This window comes from Mobula birostris, chromosome 6 (genome assembly GCF_030028105.1).
Source record: "Mobula birostris isolate sMobBir1 chromosome 6, sMobBir1.hap1, whole genome shotgun sequence".
In the NCBI taxonomy this organism is placed as follows: Eukaryota; Metazoa; Chordata; class Chondrichthyes; order Myliobatiformes; family Myliobatidae; genus Mobula; species Mobula birostris.
Window position 1 is genome coordinate 164,602,190 of NC_092375.1, and position 26,840 is coordinate 164,629,029.

General features: G+C 39.1%; 1 protein-coding gene across 2 annotated transcripts in view; it reads left to right on the top strand.

Annotated features, from left to right (window-relative positions):
• The first annotated feature begins 315 nt into the window (after positions 1-315).
• Positions 316-26,840, top strand: part of ccdc141 (coiled-coil domain containing 141) — a 142,616-nt gene continuing 116,091 nt past the window's right edge. For both annotated transcript variants that reach the window (XM_072261776.1, XM_072261777.1), the window contains exons 1-6: positions 316-576; positions 833-955; positions 17,540-17,731; positions 18,293-18,401; positions 23,142-23,395; positions 24,223-24,342. In XM_072261776.1, coding sequence (XP_072117877.1) covers positions 475-576; positions 833-955; positions 17,540-17,731; positions 18,293-18,401; positions 23,142-23,395; positions 24,223-24,342 — 900 coding nt within the window. In that variant the 5' untranslated portion in view covers positions 316-474. The remainder of the gene's footprint in view (positions 577-832; positions 956-17,539; positions 17,732-18,292; positions 18,402-23,141; positions 23,396-24,222; positions 24,343-26,840) is intronic.

The following is a 26,840-nucleotide window of genomic DNA, read 5'->3' on the forward strand; positions in this document are numbered from 1 at the left end:
AAATAAAACATGGGAGCAATACCAATTTCTGTTTTCACAAAATTCATCTGAATACTCTTCATGAGTCAACTTTATGTTTACAGCTCTTACTGCAGGACAAAATAACTTTTTTCAAGTTGTTATTGTTTCCATTCAGTCTTCCAAGGTCACTTTATTTTGTGAGGACCACATTCGTTGTTTCTCTGTTGATAAAGGAACAGAACTGACAGATTATTGCTGTCAAAATAGAGATGTGTCAGCTTTCTAAAGCAGTGATACAACACATGCTGTCTTACTCTATTTTTAAACTAGCTGTTCTCTGCTGTGGAACCTTAACCAGTATTAGCCGAGCCTTTTTTCTGAATACATATACTGTACCGTAATGAACATTCAACTTAATTGTTTAAATGTTACTTAACACCTTATTTACACTTACTTGAAAAATTCTGTTTGTTGGATTTATCTATCCGCTATTTGAATTGTGAAGTTGCAGGTATGTCTAGTGAAAGTAATTTTGGAGGTCGACCTTCAGCAACGACTGTTAGTACAGTAGCTGTCCAAATAGGAGACTCAAGAATTGTTGTAGCTATACTAAAGGCAAGTTGCTTTTTCTCTCTTTATGGTTAACTGCGCTGTGTTTTTATTGTTCTTTGATATAGGTAACTTTGCTAAATTTGGCAGATCATTCACATAAAATTCTGCATGTTTCTGTATTAAGTGGCTTTCTAAAACTTCGAATCTTATAGCATTTTGCAAGTGTTACTTACAATTTGATAAAATATAAAACAACAATTTAAAGTAAAAGTCATGGTCATCGTGATTTCATGTTAAATAATTACTCTTTGTATTTCAGTCTGGGATGTGCGTGGAACTTCAGCTTGTTGAATCAAAACCAAATCTACTCGAGATTGGCAGTAATCTGGATGAAACCAAGAAATTACTGAATGAACATGAGATCCTTCTCATTAAACTGAAGGTAAGGGGGTATAGAATGCCCAGACAATCATTAATTGGTAGTGTTCATATCACTCAGGCAATGAGATTAATCTACATATTTTATTTTCCACTTAGAGCTTAACATTACCAAATCTTTATTCATTGTTGGCACAGAAAAGTACATGTTTATGAGATTGAATGAGAGAAAATAAAACTGTAGGAAAGAGCTACTCATTTGGTTGCACCATTGACTTGCTACAAGTACAGATTTAGGAAGGAAAAATCTGGAGGCTATTATCACACTGGTTCCATTAGAATTAATCCATTTGGAATTGGTAAGGTTAGTGGGAGAGCACTACATCAAAATGGATCAGGCAGGCAATTTTGTTCTTGATGCAAAGAGTTTATAAAAGAACCTTGCCAGCTTCAACATACGAATAAGCAGTTGGTGGACTTTTACAATATAGGAAATTGTAAAGTTGTTTAAATTTATAAGAAAAGAACATCACATATTTTAAATGGTGAGAAGTTAACAGTTACAATTTACAGAGGAATCTTGACTAGAATGCAGCAGGTTAACATGCAAGCATAAGAAGTAAGGAGAAGGACAAATGGTGTGTTTCCTATTCTTGGGACTGAAGTTCTTGCTGCATTGCTGGGCTTTCTTGCTGAACCCATCTTAAGACCATAAAACAGAGGAGCAGAAATAGGTAATTTGGCCCATCAAGTCTGCTCTGCATTTCAATCATGCCTGATCCTTTCTTTCCCTCCTCAGCCCCACTCCTGGCCTTTTCCCCGAGTCCTTTGATGCCATGCCCAATCAAGAACCTATTAATTTCTTTCTTAAATACCCAACATCCTGGCCTCCACAGCTGCCTGTGGTAATAAATTCCACAAATACACCACTCTCTGGCTAAAGAAGTTTCTCCGCATCTCTGTTTAAATGATCACTCCTCTATCCTGAGGCTGCGCCCACTTGTTCTACACTCCCCCACCATGGGAATCATTCTTTCCACATCCACATTGAAAAATTTCAATGACAATCCCCCCTCATCCTTATAAATTCCAGCGAGTGCAGTGCCAGAGCTATCTAATGTTCCTTGTATGATAACCCTTTCATTCCCGGAATCATCCCTGTGAACCTCCTCTGAACCCTCTCCAATGCCAGCACATCTTTTCTCAGATGAGGAGCCCAAAGCTGTTCACAATACTCAAGATGAGGCCTCACCAGTGCCTTGTAAAGCCCCAGTATCACATCCTTGCTCTTGTATTCTAGACCTCTTGAAATGAATGCTAACATTGCATTTGCCTTCCTCACCACTGACTCAACCTGCAAGTTAACCTTTTGGGTGTTCTACACAAGGACTCCCAGGTCCCTTTGCATCTCCGATTTTTGGATTTTCTCCCCATTTAGAAAATAGTTTGCACATTAAATTTCTACTACCAAAGTGCATGACCATGCATTTTTTCAACATTGTATTTCTTTTGCCACTTTCTTGTCCATTCTCCTAATTTGGCTAAGTCCTTCTGCAGTCTACCTGTTTCCTCAACACTACCTGCCCCTCCATCAATCTTAGTATCACCAATCTTCTTCAGTAAAATCTTGTCATAGTACCGTGTGTTAAAAAAGTGAGTGGGTTCTTACTTCAGAGGTCACTGAGAAGTACAAGTAACTCACAACTGATCACATACTGAAATATCGACACTTGATACCACTAAAGTAGGATTGGAATGGTCTGAATGTTCCCTGAAGCAGTAAGTTTGGAACCTGCTGCTGACCACTATATCTCCATATTCAGGGAACTATACTTACCTTAAGGTCTTATTGTTCACTGACACTCCCCAGGGTACTTTCTTTCATTGTCTATGTTCTTGCCTGGTTTAACTTAACAAAATGTATAATTTTACACTTACACAAGGAAATCTGCAGATGCTGGAATTTCAAGCAACACACATAAAAAATGCTAGTGAACGCAGCAGGCCAGGCAGCATCCATAGGAAGCGGTACAGTCGCCGTTTCCGACCGAGACCCTTCATCACGAAGAGTCTCAGCCCAGAACGTTGACTGTCCCTAACTTTACACTTGTCTGGATCTCATGTATTCTGGCTTACCATACAGAACCTTGTCAAAAACCGCTGAAGTCCATGTTGACAATGTCCACCACCTTGCCCTTGTCATTCCTTGTGGTTGCCTTCTCAAAAAACTGTGTCAAATCTGTGAGTCATGATCTTTCTTGGAAAAGTCATGCTGACTATCCCGAATAAGCCTGTGCAAATAAATCCCGTCCCTCAGAATTTCCTCCAATAGTATCCTCATCACTGACGTAAGTGTCACTGACCTGCAGTTTCTCGGCTTATCCTGAAGTCCTTCTTAAGTACTAGCCATCCCTGATAAATATTAGCAAACTTCAGGTACCTCACCAAAGCTAATAAAGATACAAAAATCTGTGACTGGACCCCAGCAATCTCCTCCCCTGTTTACCACATTGCCTTAGAACACACCCAATTTGGGCCTAGGGATTTATCAATCTTCATGCACTTCAATAACTCCTTCATTGTGATGTCAATATGCTTCAGGGTATCACTGTTCTCTCCTCTGAAGTCAGCAGCTTCCATGGCAAGTTCAGATGTCAAATATTAATTTAAGACCTCATCCATTCTTCCATACCTCCACACATAGACTGCCACACCAATCCTTAATGGAAGACTACTCTCTTACTAGTTAGCATTTGATTTTAATATATTTAGAGTATCTTTTAGGATGCACCTTTACCTTATCTTCCATAGATATATCTTGTGCCCTAGTTGCTTTCCTAATTTGTTTTTAAAGTGTACTCCTACTTTGTTTTTAGTACTTTATTCTCAGCTTCCTATACCAGACACAGTGCCTCTCCCTCTTCCCCTATTAGAGCTTCAGAATTTCTTATCTCCCTAATCCTGCCAGCGTTGGCCTTCACTCCAACAGGAACATGCTGACCCTGAACTTTTCCTATCTCAATTTTAAAAGCTTTCCACATATTAGACCTGCTAAAGACCTCTCATAATCAACATTTGCAATTTCCTGTCTCACACCATCAAAATCAGCCCTTCTCCAATTTAGGACTTCTAATTTGTGGACCAGCCCTTCCTTTTCCCATAAATATCTTAAAACTAATGGAATTAGTCCGGAAGTGCTGCACCAGTGACATGTCAGCCATTTGTCCAACCTCATTTCCTAAGAGGAGGTCAAGTGTTGCCCCTTCTCAAGTGTGGCCAACTACAAATTGCCTCAGAAAACGTCCCTGGATGCACTCAGCAAATTCTGCCCAATCTCATCCTTCAGCCCTATGATATTTAATCTATTTAATCCCAAAAAATTGATTGTATATTGTAAATAGATTTAAAGATCTAGCTTTTCAGAAACTGTTTTTTGCTTGGCTTGTAATTCTGTGCTTGCTTCAGCGCAATATTCATATTGGTGCACAATGGTTTTCTGCAGTTAGATTTGGCCACAGACCACTGGGGCAAAATGGAGGTGAAACATTTCTGCATTTATGGCTGTGTCCAACCTACCTGGATTCAATACTTGCCCAAATTACATAAATAATCCATTCTATAATGTTAAAATCTATTTTTGCAAAAATTCACTAGGTAGAATGCATTTTCTCCAATCTTCTTTTCGCTCATTATCAAACTCTATTGTTACAGGACTACCCTCCAATCAGGTCAGTTAAATTATTTTTCTTTTATCCAAGCAAAAAAAAAAGCAGGTAATACTTTCTCACAGGTACCAGACCTCAAATCACCAATGATTAAAACTGAAATAAGCTACGTAGAAGAAACATGTATTTTATTTTCTGCAAAGCACAATGTGGCAGATTTAAAACAACTTAAGGCTATCATTTTTGGTCAGAATTTAGTCTAGGGACATTATTATGATACAATGATTTAACCAGTAATTTTATATGCAATTATATTTAACCTTTTTGAGATTTCATATATCTTACTGACTAATTGTTTTATTGGAAAATAAAGCACAGTTAAGTCAAAGAAAGTCATTGCTTCTAGTTCAGTTCTTAGACTAAGTACCTGTTTGCACCACAGTGTCGGCCAAGGAAACGCAGGCAAGTGTGAGCTGAGCACAAACAAGTTTCTGGTGTCAGTTCAAGTTTTATCTTGAGCTGACCCCTATAATAGCAAAGAGCATAATATTTAAGGTTTCACTGACTTCTCTTTTTATTTGGTCATATAAAGAAAAGGGCTTTGTTCATCAAAAAAAGCTGTAAAAGCAAATCTATATATAGAAACAATATTTTAAGTGAAAGAAACCGCATTGGCTTTTAAGAACAAAAACCTAGCCATGAAATTGCTGTTATTAATAGATGAATGGGAGTTATTTCTCTTTAACTATTCAGATAAATCCTTGATTTGTAATTATAAATTAATTAATGACTATTTGCTAGAGACAAAGGCATAAACAGAAAAAAATAAATATACAGTACTGTGCAAGAGTCTTGGGCACACATATATATGACACTTGTGAGTGATGATAAACCTGATTCTGATATGAGTCTCTATTGTGGACTGAGAGTGGGAAGGGGACAGGGAGGATGAAAGGGGAAGGGAGAGGGAAGGGAGCAGGAAGCACCAGAGGAGCAAATGACCTTGCCTGGTGTCTCAGGGCTGGATGTGCCTGTGCCTGCAACTGCACCACCACCCACCCCCTGCCCTGTCCCTGGCACTCCTCTCTGCTGCCACCTATCCCACACCCTCATCATTCCCAACATCCTTTGCTCCTGCCAGATTTACAAACTCACTTTGTGCTCCACATTGATAAACACAGTACTGTGCAAAGGTCTTAGGCACCCTAGCTATATATATGAGCCTAAAGACTTTTACACAGTACTGTATATATTCTAATGTTGACTATTTTCTTATTACTAACCTTTTAATGAAGTTTCAGTGTTGGCAAATGCTGAAATACAGGACAATAGAGTGTTGGGTTTCTCTTTCACTGTTACCAGTTGTAATGCCAAATTCACTCCTAAACAAATATTAACTCACTCATAAAATTGATATTATTACCCATTTTCTCTCACTTTCTACATAACCTATTTGTCTCTATTTCAAGTATTAGCCTGTTCTCTTAAACTACAGAAATGCAACTGTCTCTGATGCACCTCGCAGCAAAGAAATAATTAAAAATCACTCATAAAAAGAATAATCCTACATGGTATTTTCTCATCAGTAATTTTAAGTTTATGATCTTCCACAGTGACATCCTAACATGAAGAAATAAATATTTTTGCCTCATGCTGAAAAAAAGAAATGATAATCCTAGTGGCTGGCTCTGTATTCATTTTCCTCTTTACAACATTTGCATTACTCACAGTATTAGAACATAGAAACCCTACAGCACAATACAGGCCCTTCAGCCCACAATGCTGTGCCGAACATGTACTTACCTTAGAAATTACCTCGGGTTACCCATAGCCCTCTATTTTTCTAAGCTCCATGTACCTATCCAGGAGCCTCTTAAAAGACCCAATTGTATCCGTCTCCACCACCGTCACCAGCAGCCCATCCCATGCACTCTCCACTCTCTGCGTAAAAAACTTTTAAAAATAGTATTCTATGTCTTTTCTTTATGGGAGAGACTAAAGCAATATAGATGCCGTCTGATCTGCACTGTATTTACAACCCTTCATGCCTTTTGAAGGCAGTATTTTTATATAGCTGAATTTATTTTTTAATTTTTTTCTGTATTCCTGCATTCTAAGCTCTATAATTATTGTACCCAAAATAATTACCTGCACTTGCAATTTTCAGGATATTGGCCTGGATATTCCTGCCACAGGCCCAATACTTGTCCTTAATATTCACGGTAATCTCATTTAAATCCCTGCAATCAGGCTTGCTTGGCCAGCAGGTCAGAACACACTGAAACACAGAATGGCAGCAGGGTGGGCAGGATAATGGGTGAGGCTGCTGCCTCTAGCTCTGGGTGCTCTCTGTATGGAACTGATGGCTTTGTGGCCAAGCTTGGGGACAATGCAAAGATAGGTGGAGGGGCAGGTAGTGTTGAGGAGGTACGGAATTTGAAGAAGGACTTGGACGTATTTGGAGACTGGGCAAAGAAGTGATAGATGGAATACAGTGTAGGAGTAATAAAGGTAGAAGTAATAAAGGAATAGACTGCAGTGGATTCTGGTTAATAGGGCCATTGATTAGTCAGGGGCAGCTGCTCATTTGAGACAATTCTTAAAGAACAAAAACAAATCAAGATAGCCGGCATTTCCTTCATTTATTTGGAATGTTATACCACTTAATTGGGGGCAGGTGACTGCTTCTAACCAGTATCAATCACCTGCATGTCATATGGCTATTAGACACTACACTGTGCTTGAAGTGAACAGTTTTTAAATAACGTTACTTGCGTGTTTGTGTTCAGAAAGCAGTGACAGTGAGTAATAAACTGTAGGACAGCACAGAACCGTTTCGCTCACTGTGGTTTCAAGCATTCAGGCTTGGAGTTGCCAGAAACGGCTGGGAGTGAAAATAAATGATTCTGCTACTTCAACAAGTTAGCAACTGCAAAGAATTTGAAGGTATCGACAATTATCTTGAATGTTACAATTAAAATGAAGATTTGTAGGATACAGTTGTTGAAAGAACTGTTTGAATATAGTCTGTCATCTGCACTAGGTGTCTGCACTAATTTTATTAATTTGCAGTCAATCAAAAGAACATGTCTTCAAATACTGAATTAATTCCTCTGTCAATAACTGTTAGGAACTAATATACGGTTTTATAGTACTGTAGTAGTTTTGGTAGTGTTCTAATTTATTCTGTAGTTAATTTAAATACATAATTTTTAGCAACACACACAAAATGCTGGAGGAAATCAGCAGGCCAGGCCGCATCTATGGAAAAGGAGTACAGTCGATGTTTTAGGCCGAGACCCTTCAGCAGGATATTTTGAGTGTGTTGCTTGGATTTCCAGCATCTGTAGATTTTCTCTTGTGTGTACATAACTTGTTAATCAGTAAAATGGTAGTTTGCCTTTTTATACCTTTTTAACTATTTCCATGAAACTGGCTATCTTTGGCTAATTGGGCTAGCTGCTTGATTGGCCAATTATCCAGATTTCTGAAAAGGGAGCAGATCAGCAATCAGAGGTGCAATTGAACTTGGGAAACCTTGATCAGAATTCCCTAAAGGTTAACTTGCAGGTTGAGTTAGTAGTGAGGAAGGCAAATGCAATGTCAGCATTCATTTTGAGAGGACTAGAATATAAAAGCAAGGATGTAATGATGAGGCTTTATAAGGCACTGGAGTATTGTGAGCAGTTTTGGATCCCTTATCTAAGAAAGGATGTGCCGGTATTGCAGAGGGACTAAAGGAGGTACATTAGGATGATCAAAGGAATGAAAGGGTAAACATATGAGGAGCATTTATGGCATTAAGCCTGTACTCATTTGAGTTTAAGGGGATCTCATTAAAACCAATTGAGTATCAAAAGATCCAGATAGAGTGGATGTAGAGAGGATGTTTCCAGTTGTGAGAGATTCTAGGACTAGAGGACACCACCTCAGAATAGAAGGATGTCCCTTTAGAACAAAGATGAGGAGGAAATTATTTATCCAGAGGTTAGTTAATCTGGTAAATTAATTGCTACAGAAGGCTGTGGAGACCAAGTCATTGGGTATATTTAAAATGGAGGTTGATTAGTAAGGACATCAAAGGTTATAGGGAGAATGGGGTTGAGGGTGATAATAATCAGGCATGATGGAATGGTGGAGAGGATTTAATGGGCCAAATAGCCTACTGCTGCTCCTAGACCTTATGATCTTACGAAGCTTCCTTCAGGTGTCCCATTTTCCTTTCACTTCCAAATGAAGTGTTGGTATGTTAATTGGCTACTGTATGAATCAAAGGGGAGTTCATGGGCATGTGTGACTACAGGTGCATTAGTGAAGGGGGATTGGGACCAATAGGATTCTCCTGCTGGGAAACTGCATGAATTTGATGGGCCATATGCCACCTTCTGTGTTGTAAATAAGTTAATGATTTGTATCCGGAATATTTTATTGAAATGTTTGAGTTTATTCAACTGACTTTTTAAGTAGAAAGCAGTCAAAAGTGAATGAACATGAGAGTATCCTTTCATATGGATAAACTGGGTGGGGCCAAATGGGTTTTTTTCACCTAAATTAATTTTATGATTAAAAATGGTGTTTTTAACTGTAAAATGATGCAAAAGCTCTGCACAGAATTTGCAATTAACCCTGGATTTTTCATCTTCAATGCTAAGGACTGAACCATTTGTTTGAAAGATAGTTTTGAAATGATAATTTTGTGTGATTTAAGAGTTGTAAGAACATCAAAATTAAAATCTACATTTTCTGGTTGTGAATGAATACCCTTTAATTTATGTATCATAACTTTTGTCAAGTTTAACACAAATTGTGTCTTGTAGAAATCATGATTCATGATTAATCATGATCCTATATTTATTGGAGGTTATCACAATGACAGCATCTAGAAAAAAATCCATCCCTTGAGTGAATTAAAAACTGGCCTAGTGCATGGAGCAAATATTAATTTAAGGCTTGAGACTAAAAACTTACCCTTCTTGTTACATGAAATGTGAGATTGTTCTAATTAATCATCATTTCTGTCAGCAGAGGAAATTACCAGGCAGACAGACTTGCACATTTCCAGCTCTGTTATGGCATACTTAATGTGAGAAAGAAATAGCTGCGGGCACAAGCTAAAATAAATGAAATGGAGACTCTACATGTGTCCTTTAATAGAAAACTATATTTTATTTTAATCCACCATGACAATTATTTCAAGTTTTTTTTCCCCTCAAAATTTGAACTACCAAGCTCAGAGTTTGGAGTCCACAATATTGCCACTGGACTCTTTCGTGCTCCCAGCTTTCATTATCAGTCTTATTGAAATGCAAATATTTGCAGTGATCATCATATTTAGCTTGTAATGGTTTGGACTTCTGTCATCATGTTTATGTTATAGATCTGTGCCTCTAGTTGTTGTGCAATGGGAAATTGATTTTGGAAGAGGGGAGGAATTTTTTTATTGCATTTATTTATAGCAGTTCAATGAAATTGTGCTTATAAGTGATATTAATATTCTGAAAATGGTGTGGTAAGTTCTCCAAGTCACCTCTTATTTTAATTCTCCATTCACCCTCTTTCTTTGGCTTGTTTATACAATTCCATCAAAGCTTAATTTAAGCCTTGAAGGGTGTAATATCCTTCAGGACTCTGCATTCAACATATTTCAGATAACAATTCTGCTGCTCCTGTTTACATGTTCTCCACAATAATATTTTCTTTCATTATTTGTCCCAATAGCACCCCCTTCTGTTTTATCATATTTCCTTCTACCTTCCAACCTGCTGCAAGCCTTATCTTTTGTTTCCCATTCCTCCAATTTTTGCCGTTTTCTCTGTATTGTAATTGATAGCTTCTAACATTTTCTGATGAATAGGAACTCACTGAACTGCTAAGTCTCTGACTGAATAATAAAATGGTGCTTGAAAAAATTGCAGGTGCTGAAAACCTAAAATGGAAAAATAAATGAAATACTGAGCCAGTCTGACCATATCTGTGGGAAGAGAAGCTCTGCTAATCCTGTTTTTCCTTTCACACCTACTGAATATTTCCAACATCTTCTGTTTTTTTTATATATTGGGATATAAATCCCTTAATAACCACTGAACCAGGTAACCTACCAAACCATTTCTGAACCAGTTGAAGAGCCAATTGGGTGTAGAATCAAATATAGGCCAGAGCAGCTAAGGCTGGCAGATTTCCTTCAGCGACGGACAATTTTTTTTAAGGTTTATGGGTTTACCTATTTCAATATTTATTCCTTTATAGTAGTCATTAATATTAAATCCTCAGGTTACTGTGGTGGGAATGAAATTCAGTTCTTTGAATCTTTACGTAAACCGATGGTTCCCAACCTGAGATCTATGGACCTCTTTGGTTAATGGTAGGTGTCCATGGCATAAAAATGGTTGGGAACCCCCGAATTAAGCTGTGAGTCCACAATGAAACCATAATTCTTTGTTCTGGTGTCTTCCCACTTCCTTTCCAGTCCTGATAAAGGGTGCATTGCTCATTGCTCTGGAGTTCCAGCATCTGCTGAGTCCCTTGTGTTTAAAATACTGAAAGGCCCAGATAGAGGGCAGGTGGAAAGGATGTTTGCTATAATGCTGAAGTCTAGGACCAAAGGGCACAGCTTCAGAATACAAGGATGACCTTTACAATAGAGATGATGAGAAATTTCTTTAGCCGGAGGGTGATGAATCTGTCGAATTCATTGTAACTGATGACTGTGGAGGCCAAGTCATTAGGTATCTTTAAAGCAGAGCTTGATAGGTTCTCGATTAGTGAGGGCATCAAAGGATATTAGGAGAAAGCAGGAGAATTGGGTTGAGAGAAATAATAAATCAGCCATAATGGAATAGTGGAAAAGACTTGATGGGCCAAATGACCTAATTTTGCTCCTATGTCTTGTGGTCTTATAAACATTTCAGCCACTAAGTGCACTATTCATTTAGCTCACAGCAGGTCAACATATACCTGCATCTTGATTAAGGGACCACCACAGGAAAATTCAGAGTAACACACAAAAACACTGAAGTAACTCAGCAGATGAGGCAATAGGACTATTGGACCATAAGATTGCAAAGCAGAGTAAGGCCATTTGGCCCATCGAATCTGCTCCACCATTTCATCATGGCTGGTCCAATTTGCCTCTCAGCCTTAATCTTCTGCCTTCTCCCCATATCCCCTCATGCCCTGACCGATCAAGAATTTATCAACATCTGCCTTAAATGTACATAAAGACTTGGCCTCCGAAGCTGCCTGTGGCAAAGATTCCACGGATTCACCACACCCTGGCTAAAGAAATTCCTCCTCATCTCCATTCTCAAGGGATGCCTCTCTTTTCCGAGGCAGTGTCCTCTGGCCTTAGACTCTCTTGCCATAGGAAACATCCTCTCCACATTCACTCCATCCAAGCCTTTCACCATTCGATCGGTTTCAATGAGGTCACCCTCTTATTCTTCTGAATTCCAGTGAATGCAGGCCCAGAACCATCAAATGCTCTTCATATAAGAAGCTATTCAGTCCTGGAATCATTTTCGTGAACCTCCTTTGACCCCTATCCAGTTTCAGCATATTCTTTATAAGTTAAGGGTCCCAAATCAGCACACAATACTCCAAGTGAGGCCTCGGCAGTGCTTTCTAAAGTTTCAACATTGTATCCTTGCTTTCATATTCTAGGCCTTTTGAAATGAATCATAACATTGCACTTGCTTTCCTCACCACAGACTCAACCTGCAAATTAACCTTAAGAGAATCCTGCACGAGGACTCCCAAGTCCCTTTGCTCCTCAGTTTTTTGTATTTTCTCTCCATTTGGAAAATAGTCGACTCTATCATTTCTTCTACCAAAGTGCATGACCATACACTTCCTGACACTGTATTCCGTTTGCCATTTCTTTGCACTTTCTCCTAATCTAAGTCCTACTGCAACCTATCTACTTCTTCAGAACTACCTACCCCTCTACCTATTATCATATTGTCTGCAAACTTTGCAACAAAGCCATCAAGTCCATCATCCAAATCAATGGCATATAATGTAAAAAGAACTGGTCCCAACACAAACCCCTGTGGAACACCACTAGTCACCAGCAGCCAACCAGAAAAGGCTCCCTTTATTCCCACTCTTTTTCTCCTGCCAGTCAGCCACTGCTTTATCCATGCTAGAATCTTCCCTGTAACACCATGGGTTTGTAACTTGTTAAGCAGCCTCATGTGTGGCAGCTTGTCAATGGCCTTCTGAAAATCCAAGTACACAGCATCCACCAATTCCTCTTTGTCTATCCTGCTTGTTATTTCTTCAAAGAATTCCAACAGATTTGTCAGGCAAAATTTTCCCTTAAATAAACCATGCTGACTACGGTCTATTTTATCATGTGCCTCCAACTACCCTGAAACCTCATCCCTAATAATTGACTCCAACAACTTCCCAATCACTGATGTCGGACTAACTGGCCTACAGTTTCCATTCTTCTGTTTCTCTCCCTTCTTGAAGAGTGGAGTGACATTTGCAGTTTTCCAGTCTTCTGGAACCATTCCAGAATCTGGTGATTCTTGGAAGATCATTACTAATGCATCCACAATATCTTCAGCCACTACTTTCAGTACCCTGGAGTGCACGCTATCTGGTCCAGGTGACTTATCTGCCTTAAGACCTTTCAGTTTCCCAAGAACCTTCTCCCTAGTAAAGGTAACTTCACACACTTCATGACCACTGACACCTGGAACTTCCACCATACTGCAAGTGTCTTCCACAGTGAAGACTGATGCAAAATACTTATTCAGTTCATCCGCCATTTCCTTGTCCCCCATTACTACCTCTCCAGCATGCTTTCCAGTGGTCTGATATCCATTCTCGCCTCTCTTTTACATTTTATGTATCTGAAGAAACTTTTGGTATCCTCTTTAATATTATTGGTTAGCTTACTTTAGTATTCTGTCATTACCTTAATGACATTTTTAGTTGCTTCTGTTAGTATTTAAAAGCTTCCAAATCCTCTAACTTCCCACTAATTTTTGCTCTATTACATGCTTTCTCTTAGGCTGTTATGTTGGCTTTGACTTCTCTTGTTAGCCACAGTTGTGCTATCTTGCCTTTAGAATATTTCTTCCTCTTTGGGATGTATATATCCTGTGCCTTCTGAATTGCTTCCAGAAATTCCAGCCATTGCTGCTCTGCCATCATCCTTGCCAGTGTTCTTTTCCAATCAATTTTAGCCAGGTCCTCTCTCACCTCTAATTTCCTTTATTCCACTATAATACTGATACATTTGACTTTGGCTTCTCCTCAAATTTCAGGAAGAAATTTGATCAAATTATGATCACTTGCCCTAAGGGTTCTTTTACCTTGAGCTCTCTGATCAATTCTGGTTCATTGCACAACACCCAATCCAGAATAGTTGATCCCCTAGTGGCTGCAACTAGGTGCTGCTTTGAAAAGCCATTTCAAAGGCATTCTAGAAATTCCGCCTTCTGGAATCCAGCACCAACCTGATTTTTCCAATCTACATGCACACTGAAACTCTCCCATGACTATTGTAACATTGCCCTTTTGCCATGTATTTTCTATCTCTCATTGTAATCTGTAGACCACATCGTTACTACGACTTAAGGCTCTGTATACAAATCCCATCAGGGTCTTTTTACCCTTAAAGTTTCTTCGTTTAGCCATATTGACTCAACGCCATCTGACCCTGTGTCAAATCTTTCTAATGATCTGATTTCCATTTTTACCATTAGGGCACTGCCACCCCCTCTGCCCTCCTGCCTGTCCTTTTGATACAATATGTAGTCCCATCTCCCTTGTTCTCATTGTCATTCCTAACAATCCCCAATGTTTGTGATATTTATATTATGTTCTACTAAATTATATAATCTGCATATGATGTTTTCCAGATACCTTTGCTAGGACAAAATAATTTTCATGGATGGTCTTAAGAGCTTCTGGCAACAGAGATCACAAACATCCACAGTTAATACTGTGAGGTTGACCCTCTAAGTACACAAGTATCACAGCTTGTAACCACCTTTGATGTGCTATGTGACATAACTGCATTGTCTTGTGTTTGGCTAATGCAGACAAGAAGAGGTCACTTCACTTTGCAAAGCAAACTTTTAGTAGGCAGCCACCTGATATGGGCTAGCAGCCTGTATCCTATAACACTTTGCAAAGCTGTGCATCCAAATTTAAACTGATTGTTGCTTGCAATTTACATTAAGAACTTGAAAATGCTTCTTGCTTACCACAAAAAGCTGAGCAAAGAATATTTGTTCATTGTTTAACTTTATCACCAGCCTTCGGAAAGGTCATGTCACTGTGCTGGAAAGTGAGCTCAACTCTTGGCCCTGGACAGTGAAATCCGTCACTTCACAACAATAGCCATGGACTATGCAAATAGCACTGATTTTGAATAAATATTTTATCTTTCATTGAAATTGAGTTATGGATCACTTAAAAATAAGCTCAACACGATTAGATTTCCAGGCCTGCTTTCTTTTTCACAGACACTGCTTGCCCGGCATTGTTTGATTTTAAATGATGAGAAGCTGGACGACTACCAACTTTTAATCTTTACCAGCCTTTGTCAGATATCCTGTTAACTCTTGTACAATACTTTTAAACTTAGATCATGAAGTCTTCAAGTAAACTTTGGAGGCCAGTTATCAACAAAAGAAATATAGTTTTAAAATATATAAAGTTGCTTGATCTGGGGTCAAATACAGGCAGAATATAAGCATTGTAATTTTCCTTCACTTTTAAGCAGTATTGAATAAAATGATTTTGTGACATTTGATAAGTCCATAGATTCCCTTACTAATCAAAGTTGCTGGTGAACGCAGCAGGCCAGGCAGCATCTCTAGGAAGAGAAACGTTCAACGTTTCGGGCCGAGACCCTTCGTCAGGACTAACTGAAAGAAGAGCTAGTTAGAGATTTGAAAGTGGGAGGGAGAGGGGGAGATCCAAAATGATGGGAGAAGACAGGAGGGGGAGGGATGGTGCCAAGAGCTGGACAGTTGATTGGCAAAAGGGATATGAAAGGATCATGGGACAGGAGGCTTAGGGAGAAAGAAAAGGGGGAGGGGGGGAAAAACCCAGAGGATGGGCAAGGGGTTTGAGAGTAAAGTTGATGGTGGAGGAAGGGAAGCCCCTTTCTTTAAAAAAGGAGGACATCTCCCTCATCCTGGAATGAAAAGCCTCATCCTGAGAACTGATATCTGTCCCCCACTTTTCCTTCGCTACATCGACGACTGCATTGGCGCTGCTTCCTGCACGCATGCTGAGCTTGTTGACTTTATTAACTTCGCCTCCAACTTTCACCCTGCCCTCAAGTTTACCTGGTCCATTTCCAACACCTCCCTCCCCTTTCTAGATCTTTCTGTCTCTATCTCTGGAGACAGCTTATCTACTGATGTCTACTATAAGCCTACTGACTCTCACAGCTATCTGGACTATTCCTCTTCTCACCCTGTCTCTTACAAAAATGCCATCCCCTTCTCGCAATTCCTCCATCTCCGCCGCATCTGCTCTCAGGATGAGGCTTTTCATTCCAGGATGAGGGAGAAATCCTCCTTTTTTAAAGAAAGAGGCTTCCCTTCCTCCACCATCAACTCTGCTCTCAAACGCATCTCCCCCATTTCACATACATCTGCTCTCACTCCATCCTCCCGCCATCCCATTAGGAATAGGGTTCCCCTGGTCCTCACCTACCACCCCACCAGCCTTCGGGTCCAACATATTATTCTCCGTAACTTCCGCCACCTCCAACGGGATCCCACCACTAAGCACATCTTTCCCTCCCCCCCCCCCCCCACTTTCCGCAGGGATCGCTCCCTACACAACTCCCTTGTCCATTCGTCCCCCCCATCCCTCCCCACTGATCTCCCTCCTGGCACTTATCCTTGTAAGCGGAACAAGTACTACACATGCCCTTACACTTCCTCCCTTACCACCATTCAGGGCCCCAGACAGTCCTTCCAAGTGAGGCGACACTTCACCTGTGAGTCGGCTGGGGTGATATACTGCGTCCGGTGCTCCCGATGTGGCCTTCTATATATTGGCGAGTCCCGATGCAGACTGGGAGACCGATTTGCTGAACACCTATGCTCTGTCCGCCAGAGAAAGCAGAATCTCCCAGTGGCCACACATTTTAATTCCACATCCCATTCCCATTCTGACATGTCTATCCACGGCCTCCTCTACTGTAAAGATGAAGCCACACTCAGGTAGGAGGAACAACACCTTATATTCTGTCTGCGTAGCCTCCAACCTGATGGCATGAACATTGACTTCTCTAACTTCCGCTAATGCCCCACCTCCCCCTCGTACCCGATCTGTTATTTATATACACACATTCTTTCTCTCACTCTCCTTTTTCTCCCTCTGTCCCTCTGACTATACCCCTTGCCCATCCTCTGGGTTCCCCCCCCACCCCGTCTTTCTCCCCGGACCTCTTGTCCCATGATCCTCTCATATCCACTTTGCCAATCACCTGTCCAGCTCTTGGCTCCATCCCTCCCCCTCCTGTCTTCTCCTATCATTTTGGATCTCCCCCTCCCCCTCCCCCTCCCACTTTCAAATTTCTTACTAACTCTTCCTTCAGTTAGTCCTGACGAAGGGTCTCGGTAAAATGTCAACTGTATCGCTTCCTAGAGATGCTACCTGGCCTGCTGCGTTCACCAGCAACTTCGATGTGTGTTGCTTGAATTTCCAGTATCTGCAGATTTCCTCGTGTTTCCCTTACTAATGTTGTTTCTTACCCCAGAGTTAGTTATTTGGTGAAATTATCGAATTCAATGTTTGATCAGCAGGCTTATTTGACAGTAAAAAAATCCTTTCACAGAGTTGGGCTGAGTCAATTGCCCCAGCCAGAAGAAATGTTTAGGAATAAAAAGTCAGAAGTCATAACCAAACTGGTTGGGAAAAAGTAAGATATTGAAATTGTTTTCAATATAAATATTTTATTGCATAATAAACATAAATATTTTTAGGGTCTTTCTCTGTAACAGGCACATGAAGAAGGTGTCAAAGATTTGCTGCATGAAGCTGACAAAACAGCGGAGGCCCATATAGACCAGAGTCAATTGTACGATGAGATGGGAAAGTCTCTGGGAGAGAACTGGAAAACACTCAACCAATTGCTTGAAAGTCGCAAGAAACTTTTAAAAATGGCCTCTGAGTTCTTTGATCAAGCTCTGGAGGTCAGTAATGAGCAATGAAATATGATTTTAAACTATCAAAGCCAATTTTTTGATCATAAATTTAAAGTGTTGTTTAATGGAAGTTTATTGCTTAATGGTCTCTTCACTAAAGCCTCATTATGATCAGAGATTAAGGGAGCTAGGGCTTTTTGGAGAGAAGGAGGATGAGAGGAGACATGATAGTGGTGTACAAGATAATAAGAGGAATAGATAGAGTGGATAGCCAGCGCCTCTTCCCCAGGGCACCACTGCTCAATACAAGAGGACATGGCTTTAAGGTAAGGGGTAGGAAGTTCAAGGGGGATATTAGAGGAAGGTTTTTTACTCAGAGAGTGGTTGGTGCGTGGAATGCACTGCCTGAGTCAGTGGTGGAAGCAGATACACTAGTGAAGTTTAAGAGACTACTGGACAGGTATTTGGAGGAATTTAAGGTGGGGGCTTATATGGGAGGCAGGGTTTGAGGGTCGGCACAACATTGTGGGCTGAAGGTCCTGTACTGTGCTGTACTGTTCTATGTTCTATCTTAAAATTGATTCTGCTAAAATAAAATATACTTTTCAGTTTGCTATAAAAATTGATGAAGCTGAAGACTTTCTGAACAGTGATCAGATACTTGATGACCTGGAATCTTTGAAGCAACTTCTGTACGAACACCAACAGCTTAAGAAAGGCAAGTAGTTGCATTGAATTTTGCCTAAGTATTCTTAATTGCTAAGGGGAAGCAGAATGAGGTTAATACAAACCTTTTCCTTGGCCATAAAATTATGATCTTTATAAAATTATTTTGACAGTGTGCGGCAAGTAATCACAGGCTGTTCACAGACAGGTCAGCAGTATTTGTGCAGCAAGAAACAGTATTCATGTTTCAGGTCAATCATCTTTTGTCAAAAGTATGAAAAACTAGGTTAATACTACACCTGTAGTATTGGTACAACATTGTTTTGTTATCTACACCTTTCAATTTTCTGTCCTTTTGTTTGCTCAACATTTTTTGAGAAAGTTATCAACAATCACTCTTAAGATCACAGAGATGGCTTTGATCAATTGTGTAAATGCAAGTAGTTTAATTATTTACATTATCTCTTTCATATTGGTATGGACTGGTAGAGAAAAAAGAATGCATTCAGGGAAAGATGTTAATTGATGCCACACATAAAAACTTGCTGGTGAACGCAGCAGGCCCTAGAGATGCTGCCTGGCCTGCTGCGTTCACCAGCAACTTTTATGTGTGTTGCTTGAAATTCCAGCATCTGCAGATTTCCTAGTGTTTGCGTTTTTAATTGATGCCAGTAGCTTGACTAATTCTACATTTGCAATTTGATTCCACTGTTGGTGTGGGTGAGCTACAGCTGTTGTAATTTATAGGGAACATGCAGATAATGTGATTCACAAACACGAGAACATCTGCAGATGCTGGAAATCCGAGCAGCACACACAACATGCTGGAGGAACTCAGTAGTTCAGGCAGCATCTATGGAAAAGAGTAAACATTTGACATTTTGGACATTTCAGTCCTGATGAAGGGTCTCGGCCCAAGAAGTTGACACAGAAACAATTGCATCTCAAGTGATGGAAGGTGAACTATCTGCCTGCAGTTTGAATTCCTTGCATATTTTTCCTTCTCTTAATGATGTTAATTTTCCCTTATTGATTGTCATTTTTCAATAGCAAGCCTGGCACACTTGAGTTATGACTGAATCCTGTTCTGGCCTAAATATCAAATGCAAGGAACCAGAAAATAGGAACAGAGGAGAACCACCTGGTTCCTCAAGCCTGTCCCAACATTCAATACAATATGGCTTATCTGCCCCTGGCCTCAACTCTACTGTGCCAAATTCTCATAGTCCTCAACTTCCCTGGTCTTTCAAAAAAAAAGATCTAACTCCATTTTCAATGACAATGTAGTGAGAATAAAGAATGGGGTTATTGTAGGTTTAGTTTAAATGGGTGGTTCATGGTTAATGTAAACTTAATGTACTGAAAGATCCAATACCACTCTCTGATTCCCTAATAATATCTCTAATGATCTAACCTCCACAACCCTTTGGGACAGAAATTCTAGAGACTTACCACTTCCTGCATGAAGAAATTTCTATGTGCCTTTGTTTAAAATAACTAGCTCTTTATCTTGAAACTGTTCCCTGGTTCAAGGGTCTTGTGCTGGTGAAAACAGCCCTCTTATGATCTTAAATATGTTTCACTGAGATCATTCTTAATTTTTCTGAACTTAAAATAATATAGACCCCCTACTTGTTTAGCCTCTCTTGATTGGATAATTATCTCTTCCATGAATTAGCCTTGTGCATCTCTTTATATTGCCTCTAATACTACAATTTTGTCGTTGAGCCTACTAGGGGATCAGCTATACTGGATTGGGTGTTTTGTAATGAACCGGAGGTGATTAGAGAGCTTAAGGTAAAAGAATCCTTAAGAACCAGTGATCACAAAATGATTGTGTTTAACTTCAAAATTGATAGGGAGAAAGTAAAGTCTGATGTGGCAGTATTTCAGTGGAGTAAGGGAAATTACAGGGGTATGAGAGAGGAGTTGGCCAAAGTAAATTGGAAGGAGCTGCTGGCAGGGATGTTAGCAGAGCAGCAATGGCGTGCATTTCTGGGAAAAATGAGGAAGGTGCAGGACATGTGTATTCCAAAAAAGAAGAAATACTCGAATGTTTCCCATGTTGGGAGAGTCTTGGACAAGAAGGCACAGCCTCAGGATAGAGGGGCGCCCTTTTGAAACAGAGATGAGGAGAAATTTCTTCAGCCAAAGGGTGGTGAATTTATGGAATTTGTTGTCACATGCAGCTGTGGAGGCCGGTTTGTTGGATGTATTTAAGGCAGAGATTGATAGGTTCTTGATGGAAATGCATCAAAGGTTACGAGGTGAAGGCCGAGAAGTGGAGTTGAAGAGGAGGTTAAAAAAAAGGATCAGCCATGATTGAATAGCGGAGCAGACTCGATGGGCCAAATGGCCTAATCTGTTCCTGTGTCTTATGGTCGTGTATCCCTCTTGGGTAAGGGCACTAGAACTATGCACAGTACTATGCCTATTTTTAAGTGATAAAGAACTCAATTTCAATGAAAAATAAAATATTTATTGAAAATCAGTGATTGCATACTATTTGCACAGTCCATGGTTATTGTTGTGGAGTGACGGATTTCACTGTCCAGGGCCTGAGAGCTGAGCTCAGCTTTCCAGCACAGTGACATGACCGTTCCAAAATTTGGTGATAATGTTAAATAGTTAACATATATTCTTTGCTCAGCCTTTAGTTGTAAACAAGAATAATTCTCAAGTTCTTAATGTAGATTGCAAACAACAATCAGTTTAAATTTGGATGCAGAGCTTTCCAAACTGTTACAGAATACAGGCTGATAGCCCACATTGGGTTGCTGCTTGTTAAGAGTTTACTTTGCAAAGTGAAGTGACCTCTTCTTGTCTGCATTAGCCAAGCACAAGACAATGCAGTTATGTCACTTAGCACATCAAAGATGGTTACAAGCTGGGATATTTGTGTACTCAGAGGGTCAAACTCCCAGTATTAATTGTGGATGTTTGTGATCTCTGTTGCCAGAAGCTTTTAAGACCATCCATGTGAATTACTTTGTCCCAGCAAAGGTATCTGGAAAACATCATATGCAGATTATATAATTTAGTAGAACATAATATAAGTATCACAAACATTGGAGATTGTTAGGAATGACAAGGAGAACAAGGGAGATGGGGCTACAGAAAGAAGAACTAGAATCCATTCCTCGAACTTCGATTTCTGTGACAGATGACTCATTCACCTGAAAATTGTTCGTATGTGTCCTGCTCACACTTTGTATAATTGTAACAAAATGTCCCTATTTTTAAACTCAGATCCTTTGCAATAAAGGCAAACATACCATTTGCATTTTCACTTGTCTGTTAACCTTGTGCGATTCATGCATAAGAACATCTGGAACCCTTTGTACTGTACTCTTTTTGCAGTGATTTTTTTTAACTTGCCTATTGACTCTTCATACCAAAGTGCATGACTTCATACTTTTCCACATTACATTTTAATTGCAAAGTTTTTGTTCCCTCTTTCAATCTAAATATATCACATTGCAGCGTAATTATAACCTCATCATCACTTGCTCTTCCATCTACTTTTTTGTATTACTGCCAAACTTGGACACCTACTCTTGGTTATTAAAGTACTTAGTAAGTAACTAAGGGCTACAAACTGATTCCTAGGGTACTTCACTAGTTACATCCTTCTGACATGAAAGAGGCTCATTTATTCCAACTCTTTTTTATGTGCTAACCAATTTCAATCCGTGTGAACACAATTCTTCTAATGACATAAACATTTAAACTGTGAACCAACCTTTTGTATGGCACCTTATTGTATGATTTTGTAGATCCAAATTATCCACATCTACAAATTCCCCTCTAGCTACTCTGCTTATCACATTCTCAAAACTCAGGAAAGTTTATCAAACATAATTTGTCTTTTCATGCTGACAGTTGTTTGATTAGACTAAGCTTTACTGGGTGATTAGCTATTTCTTCTTTGATTATTGACTCTTACATTTTGTCAATAATACATATTAACCTAACTAGACAATTTTTGACCCCTTGCCTTCTTAAACATGGGAACCGCACTTGTTTTTTTTTCCCAATCCACTTGTACCATCCCAGAATTCAATGAGTTTTCAAAACCTTCAACCAATGTGCCCAGGAAGAAGAATTGACACTCATTGAGCAGAGAATAAGCAACATGCTGAGAGATCATTGAAATTAGAAGCAAAGTGGTATAATATCATAGCACCACTGTTGATTGGAGTGGTTCAAATTGGATGTGTACATGTTCTCAATCATTTGAAAGAGCCTTCCAATTTTGAGGTTGGGTGGCCTGATATCCAGTCACCTCACACAAATATACGTCTTCCAGATCATTTACAAAACATTCATGACAGTGGAGGCTGCAGATAAGTTTATAACTTCCTTGCTTTTGCAACAATGGAGATTTTAAAAGAAAAAGCAGGAAAAACATTGGTAATGAATTAGAGAAGATATGAGCCAATTAATAGACATTCAGGTAGGACTGATACATTCCAATCATATTTCAATCATTAACGAGAGATGCTGGAAATCCATGCAACACACACAAAATGCTGGAGGACCTCGGCAGGCCAGGCAGCATCTATGGAAAAATGTACAGTCGACGTTTCAGGCTGAAACCCTTCAGCAGGAACTTTTTTTTTCCATAGATGTTGCTTGGCCTGTTGAGTTCGTCCAGCATTTTGTGTGTATTTTAATCATTATCTGAAATTTTCTGCGAACAAAAATCTGATATAAATGATTTTAGAAGTATATCAAATGCTGACTGTTTGTGAACTGTGATCTGATTCTGAGCAATTTACTTCTGTTGTAGTTCTTTTAACAAACTCAATGGATCTTCTTAACAAAAGTCAAGAACTCATCACCATTATCAAAGAGTTTAAGGCGCCTGGATCTAAAATAAATTCTGAATTAATTTATGGTGCTCATAGCAGCTGCATGAAAATTGAGAGTCTATTGGAAATGCTACAGGACAGGAGGAGACAGGTGGAGGAACAATCCCATCACCAGCGGTGCGGTCTGGAACAAATTCTGCAACTATATCAGTGGGAGCAGCAGGTAGATGAGGTAAGAGTCCAATCTATATTTTTACTAACATTCTGCAAATTTATTCTGGAAGTAGTTCAATTCTTGCTCCAGTACCGAATTGTTTTCTTTTTGGGGATATATTAATTGGTTAAAAGAGCTGCCATTGATAGTTTGTTTTTGAAGATTTTACAATTTTTCCAAAATAAAACTGGTGATCAAGTGCAACTTTCAAGAGCACATCTCAGAATGGAGAATAAATACCACCAATTTTTACCTCCTGAAGTTTAAAAATCACTTTCAAAAGATCACTGGGAAAGGGTTTGGAATTCATTGTTTTCATTAATGGGATGAAAAATATTTTCTATCAGGTTGATTCACTTTCACTTCTGTTTTTAAATGTACGTCCTTTTAAAACAATTAACTGTTCTCATTTAAGCTCAGTTTTAGCTGAGAAAATAACATAAAATAATTGCCATTCACCTTGCCAAATTGAATAATAATGATTTATAATTATTTGACTTAAGTATAAATGGTAATTTTCTTCCATGCAGTCTTAAATATTAAGAGGAATTTTAGATTTAGTTTAAAACTAAGAAAACTAAATTCTTACAGATCATTCAGTTGTTTTATTTCGTTATAAATTGTCTTACCTTATAACTGTAATTAGCTTCATGACTTAATATTTTTCAGTAAACATGCATTAAACATGCACCCATGCATTTACAGAAGTCAATATAAGTATGACTGCTATATGTGGTGTCTATGCTATTTCATTGATTGCTATGAATGAAAATAGGTGAGTATAATTTGTCCGTATTATGCTTTATACTAAATATATTTACCTACCTTCTCTGTAACTGGCAAAGGTGATGCAGTGGTTTCAGCACCATGGTGAGACATATTTACAGAATGAACAACTGGGCTCATCCCTGACTGAAAATGAACAGCTGCAGCAAGAACACCGAGAGCTTGAGTGTAAAGCAAAGGTATGTGGACGCTCTCCAGAACAGCATTTGAAGGTAATCTTAGCGACAGGATTTACAAGCACTTGGAGAAACATTGTCTTATTAAGGCTAGTCGGTGTGGCTTCATGAGGGGCAGACTGTGCTTCTTGAGCTTGAATGAATCTTTTTAGCAGGTGTCAAAACATACGGATGAAAGTAAAGTGGTGGATGTGGTGCATTTGGATTTTAGTAAGGCATTTGACAAGGTTCCTACGGTAGGCTCATGATACACGGGATCCATGGAATCTTGGCTGTGTGCATTCAGAATTGATATGCCTGCAGAATGCTGAGGATGATGGTGCCTGGAGATCAAAGCCAGTGGTGTTCCACAGGGACCTGTTCTGGGGCCCCCACTCTTTGTAATTATTATTAATGATTTGGATGAGGAAGTGGATGGTTAAGTTTGCAGATGACATGAAGGTTGGTGGTGTTGTGGATAATGCAGAAGATTATTGTAGGTTACATCAGCATATAGACAAAGTACAGAGTTGGCCTGAGAACATGGCAAATGGAGTTCAATCTGGAAAAATGTGAAATAATACACTTTGGAAGATCAAACTTTAAAGTGGAGTACAACCTTAATGGCAGGATTCTTAGCAGTGTAGGGGAACAGAGAGATCTTGTGGTCCACTTCCATAGATCTGTTGAAGCTGTTGTGCAAGTTGATAGGATGGTTAAGAAGGTGTATGATGTGTTCACTTTCATTAGTTGGGGAATTGAGTTGAAGAGATGTGAGGTAATGTTGCAGCTCTGTAAAACTCTGGTTAGACTGCACTTCTGGTTCTAGAAAGAAATTAGAGCATGTGCAAAGGAGATTTACCAGGATGCTACCACGATTAAAAAACATGTTGAATGAGGAAAGGTTGAGCATGGTAGCACTTTTCTCTTTGAAGCAAAGGAGAATGAGAGGTGACTTGATGGAGGTGTATAAAATTATGAGAGGCACAGATAAACAGGACCAGCACCTTTCTCCCAGGGCAGCAATGGCCAATACCAGAAAATATCTATTCAAAGTGCATGGAGTAAAGTTTAGAAGAGATGTCAGAGGTAGGTTTTTTATACAGAGCGTGGTCGGTGCCTGGAGCCCACTGCCTGGGGTGGGTGGTAGAGGCTGATGTAATAGTGACATTGGGCACATGGCCTAAGGAAAATAGAGGATTATAGGCTGAGTGGGAGAGAAGGGGTTTAAACAAGGAGTGTGTTAAATATGGCAGAACCACACTGTGGACCAAAGGATCCATACTGTACTTTCAGTTCTATGTTCTAACTTTTAATCCATATCATCTCCCTGGCATGAAGTAGTATTGAAACACAACATTTCTTGAAATTTTTAGACCAGGATACTAAAGTGAAATAAAATGTACATGTTTGTTTTTATTTTAAAAAGAACAAAATGAAATTTAATCATTAACTTTGGAGCTTACTAAGTAGTTACTTTGCTGTCATGTAAGGTACTTATAAAATGTAGAAAGAAAAGTTATCACTCCATGTAAGTATTGTACAAACACATAATAATCTTTCATTGTTCAAGTGTGTACTGATTTAAGATCAAAGTCATTGAAATTGTGAATGCATTCACAGCCAGGTTTCACTGCAGAGCAATTGTATGCAGGTAAGCAATTGCCTTGGGAAATGGGAAATTGCTATTGACATGCAATTTTCACTTGAACTTTTATGTCGTCCTATTCCTTGTGCTTCCTGGCGTATATTAGCAAAAGCAAGTGGATAACCAGGATCAGAATATAATTTATTATCACTGGCTTCTGAAAAGAAACAGCTGCCAACAGGCCCTTGAGTCCTCTGAGCTGCACTTTAACCTGCTTGTGGGAAAAGGGTTTTCTAACAGAAAATGTGCTGCAAGTTACTTCACACATTTTGGAGGTCCTGTTAACATTTTGGTTTCAAATAAATTGCTACTCAAGAATAGCAAGGGTGCATCAATATTACTTTATAGATGAACTGTTCTGACATCAGTTGAGTTAAAAATGCTGTAGTCCATTAATAATATACAATAACAGATGCTTAACATGATAAGACATCATTTTATAAAAGCAAAATTATGTTTGACAAATATATTAGCATTTTTGTTTGAGGAAATAAATAACAAGACAAATAAAGAAGCCACCAGCGTTTGTATTTTCCAAAGGCTTTTAATAAGATACCACAATAAGGATGGTTACATAAATAAAATGCTTATGTTTTTCAGTTAATGTTCTAGCATGTAAGTTGGTTGTGGAGTTGATCGGCGTGCAAATGAGTGTAGACTACACACAAATAAATGGGATCATAGGACTGATGAAAATACTTTAAGAACTGATGTGGAATTAGTGAATCAAATGGCTGCTGCCTTTACATTTTTACTGGAAGTAATAGACAATATAATTGTTTCAAAATAATCACCATTTTACATGCTTTCTGGTCTGTATTACGGGATATAAAATTAACATAGTTATGGCAACACACAGAGAATGCTGGTGGAA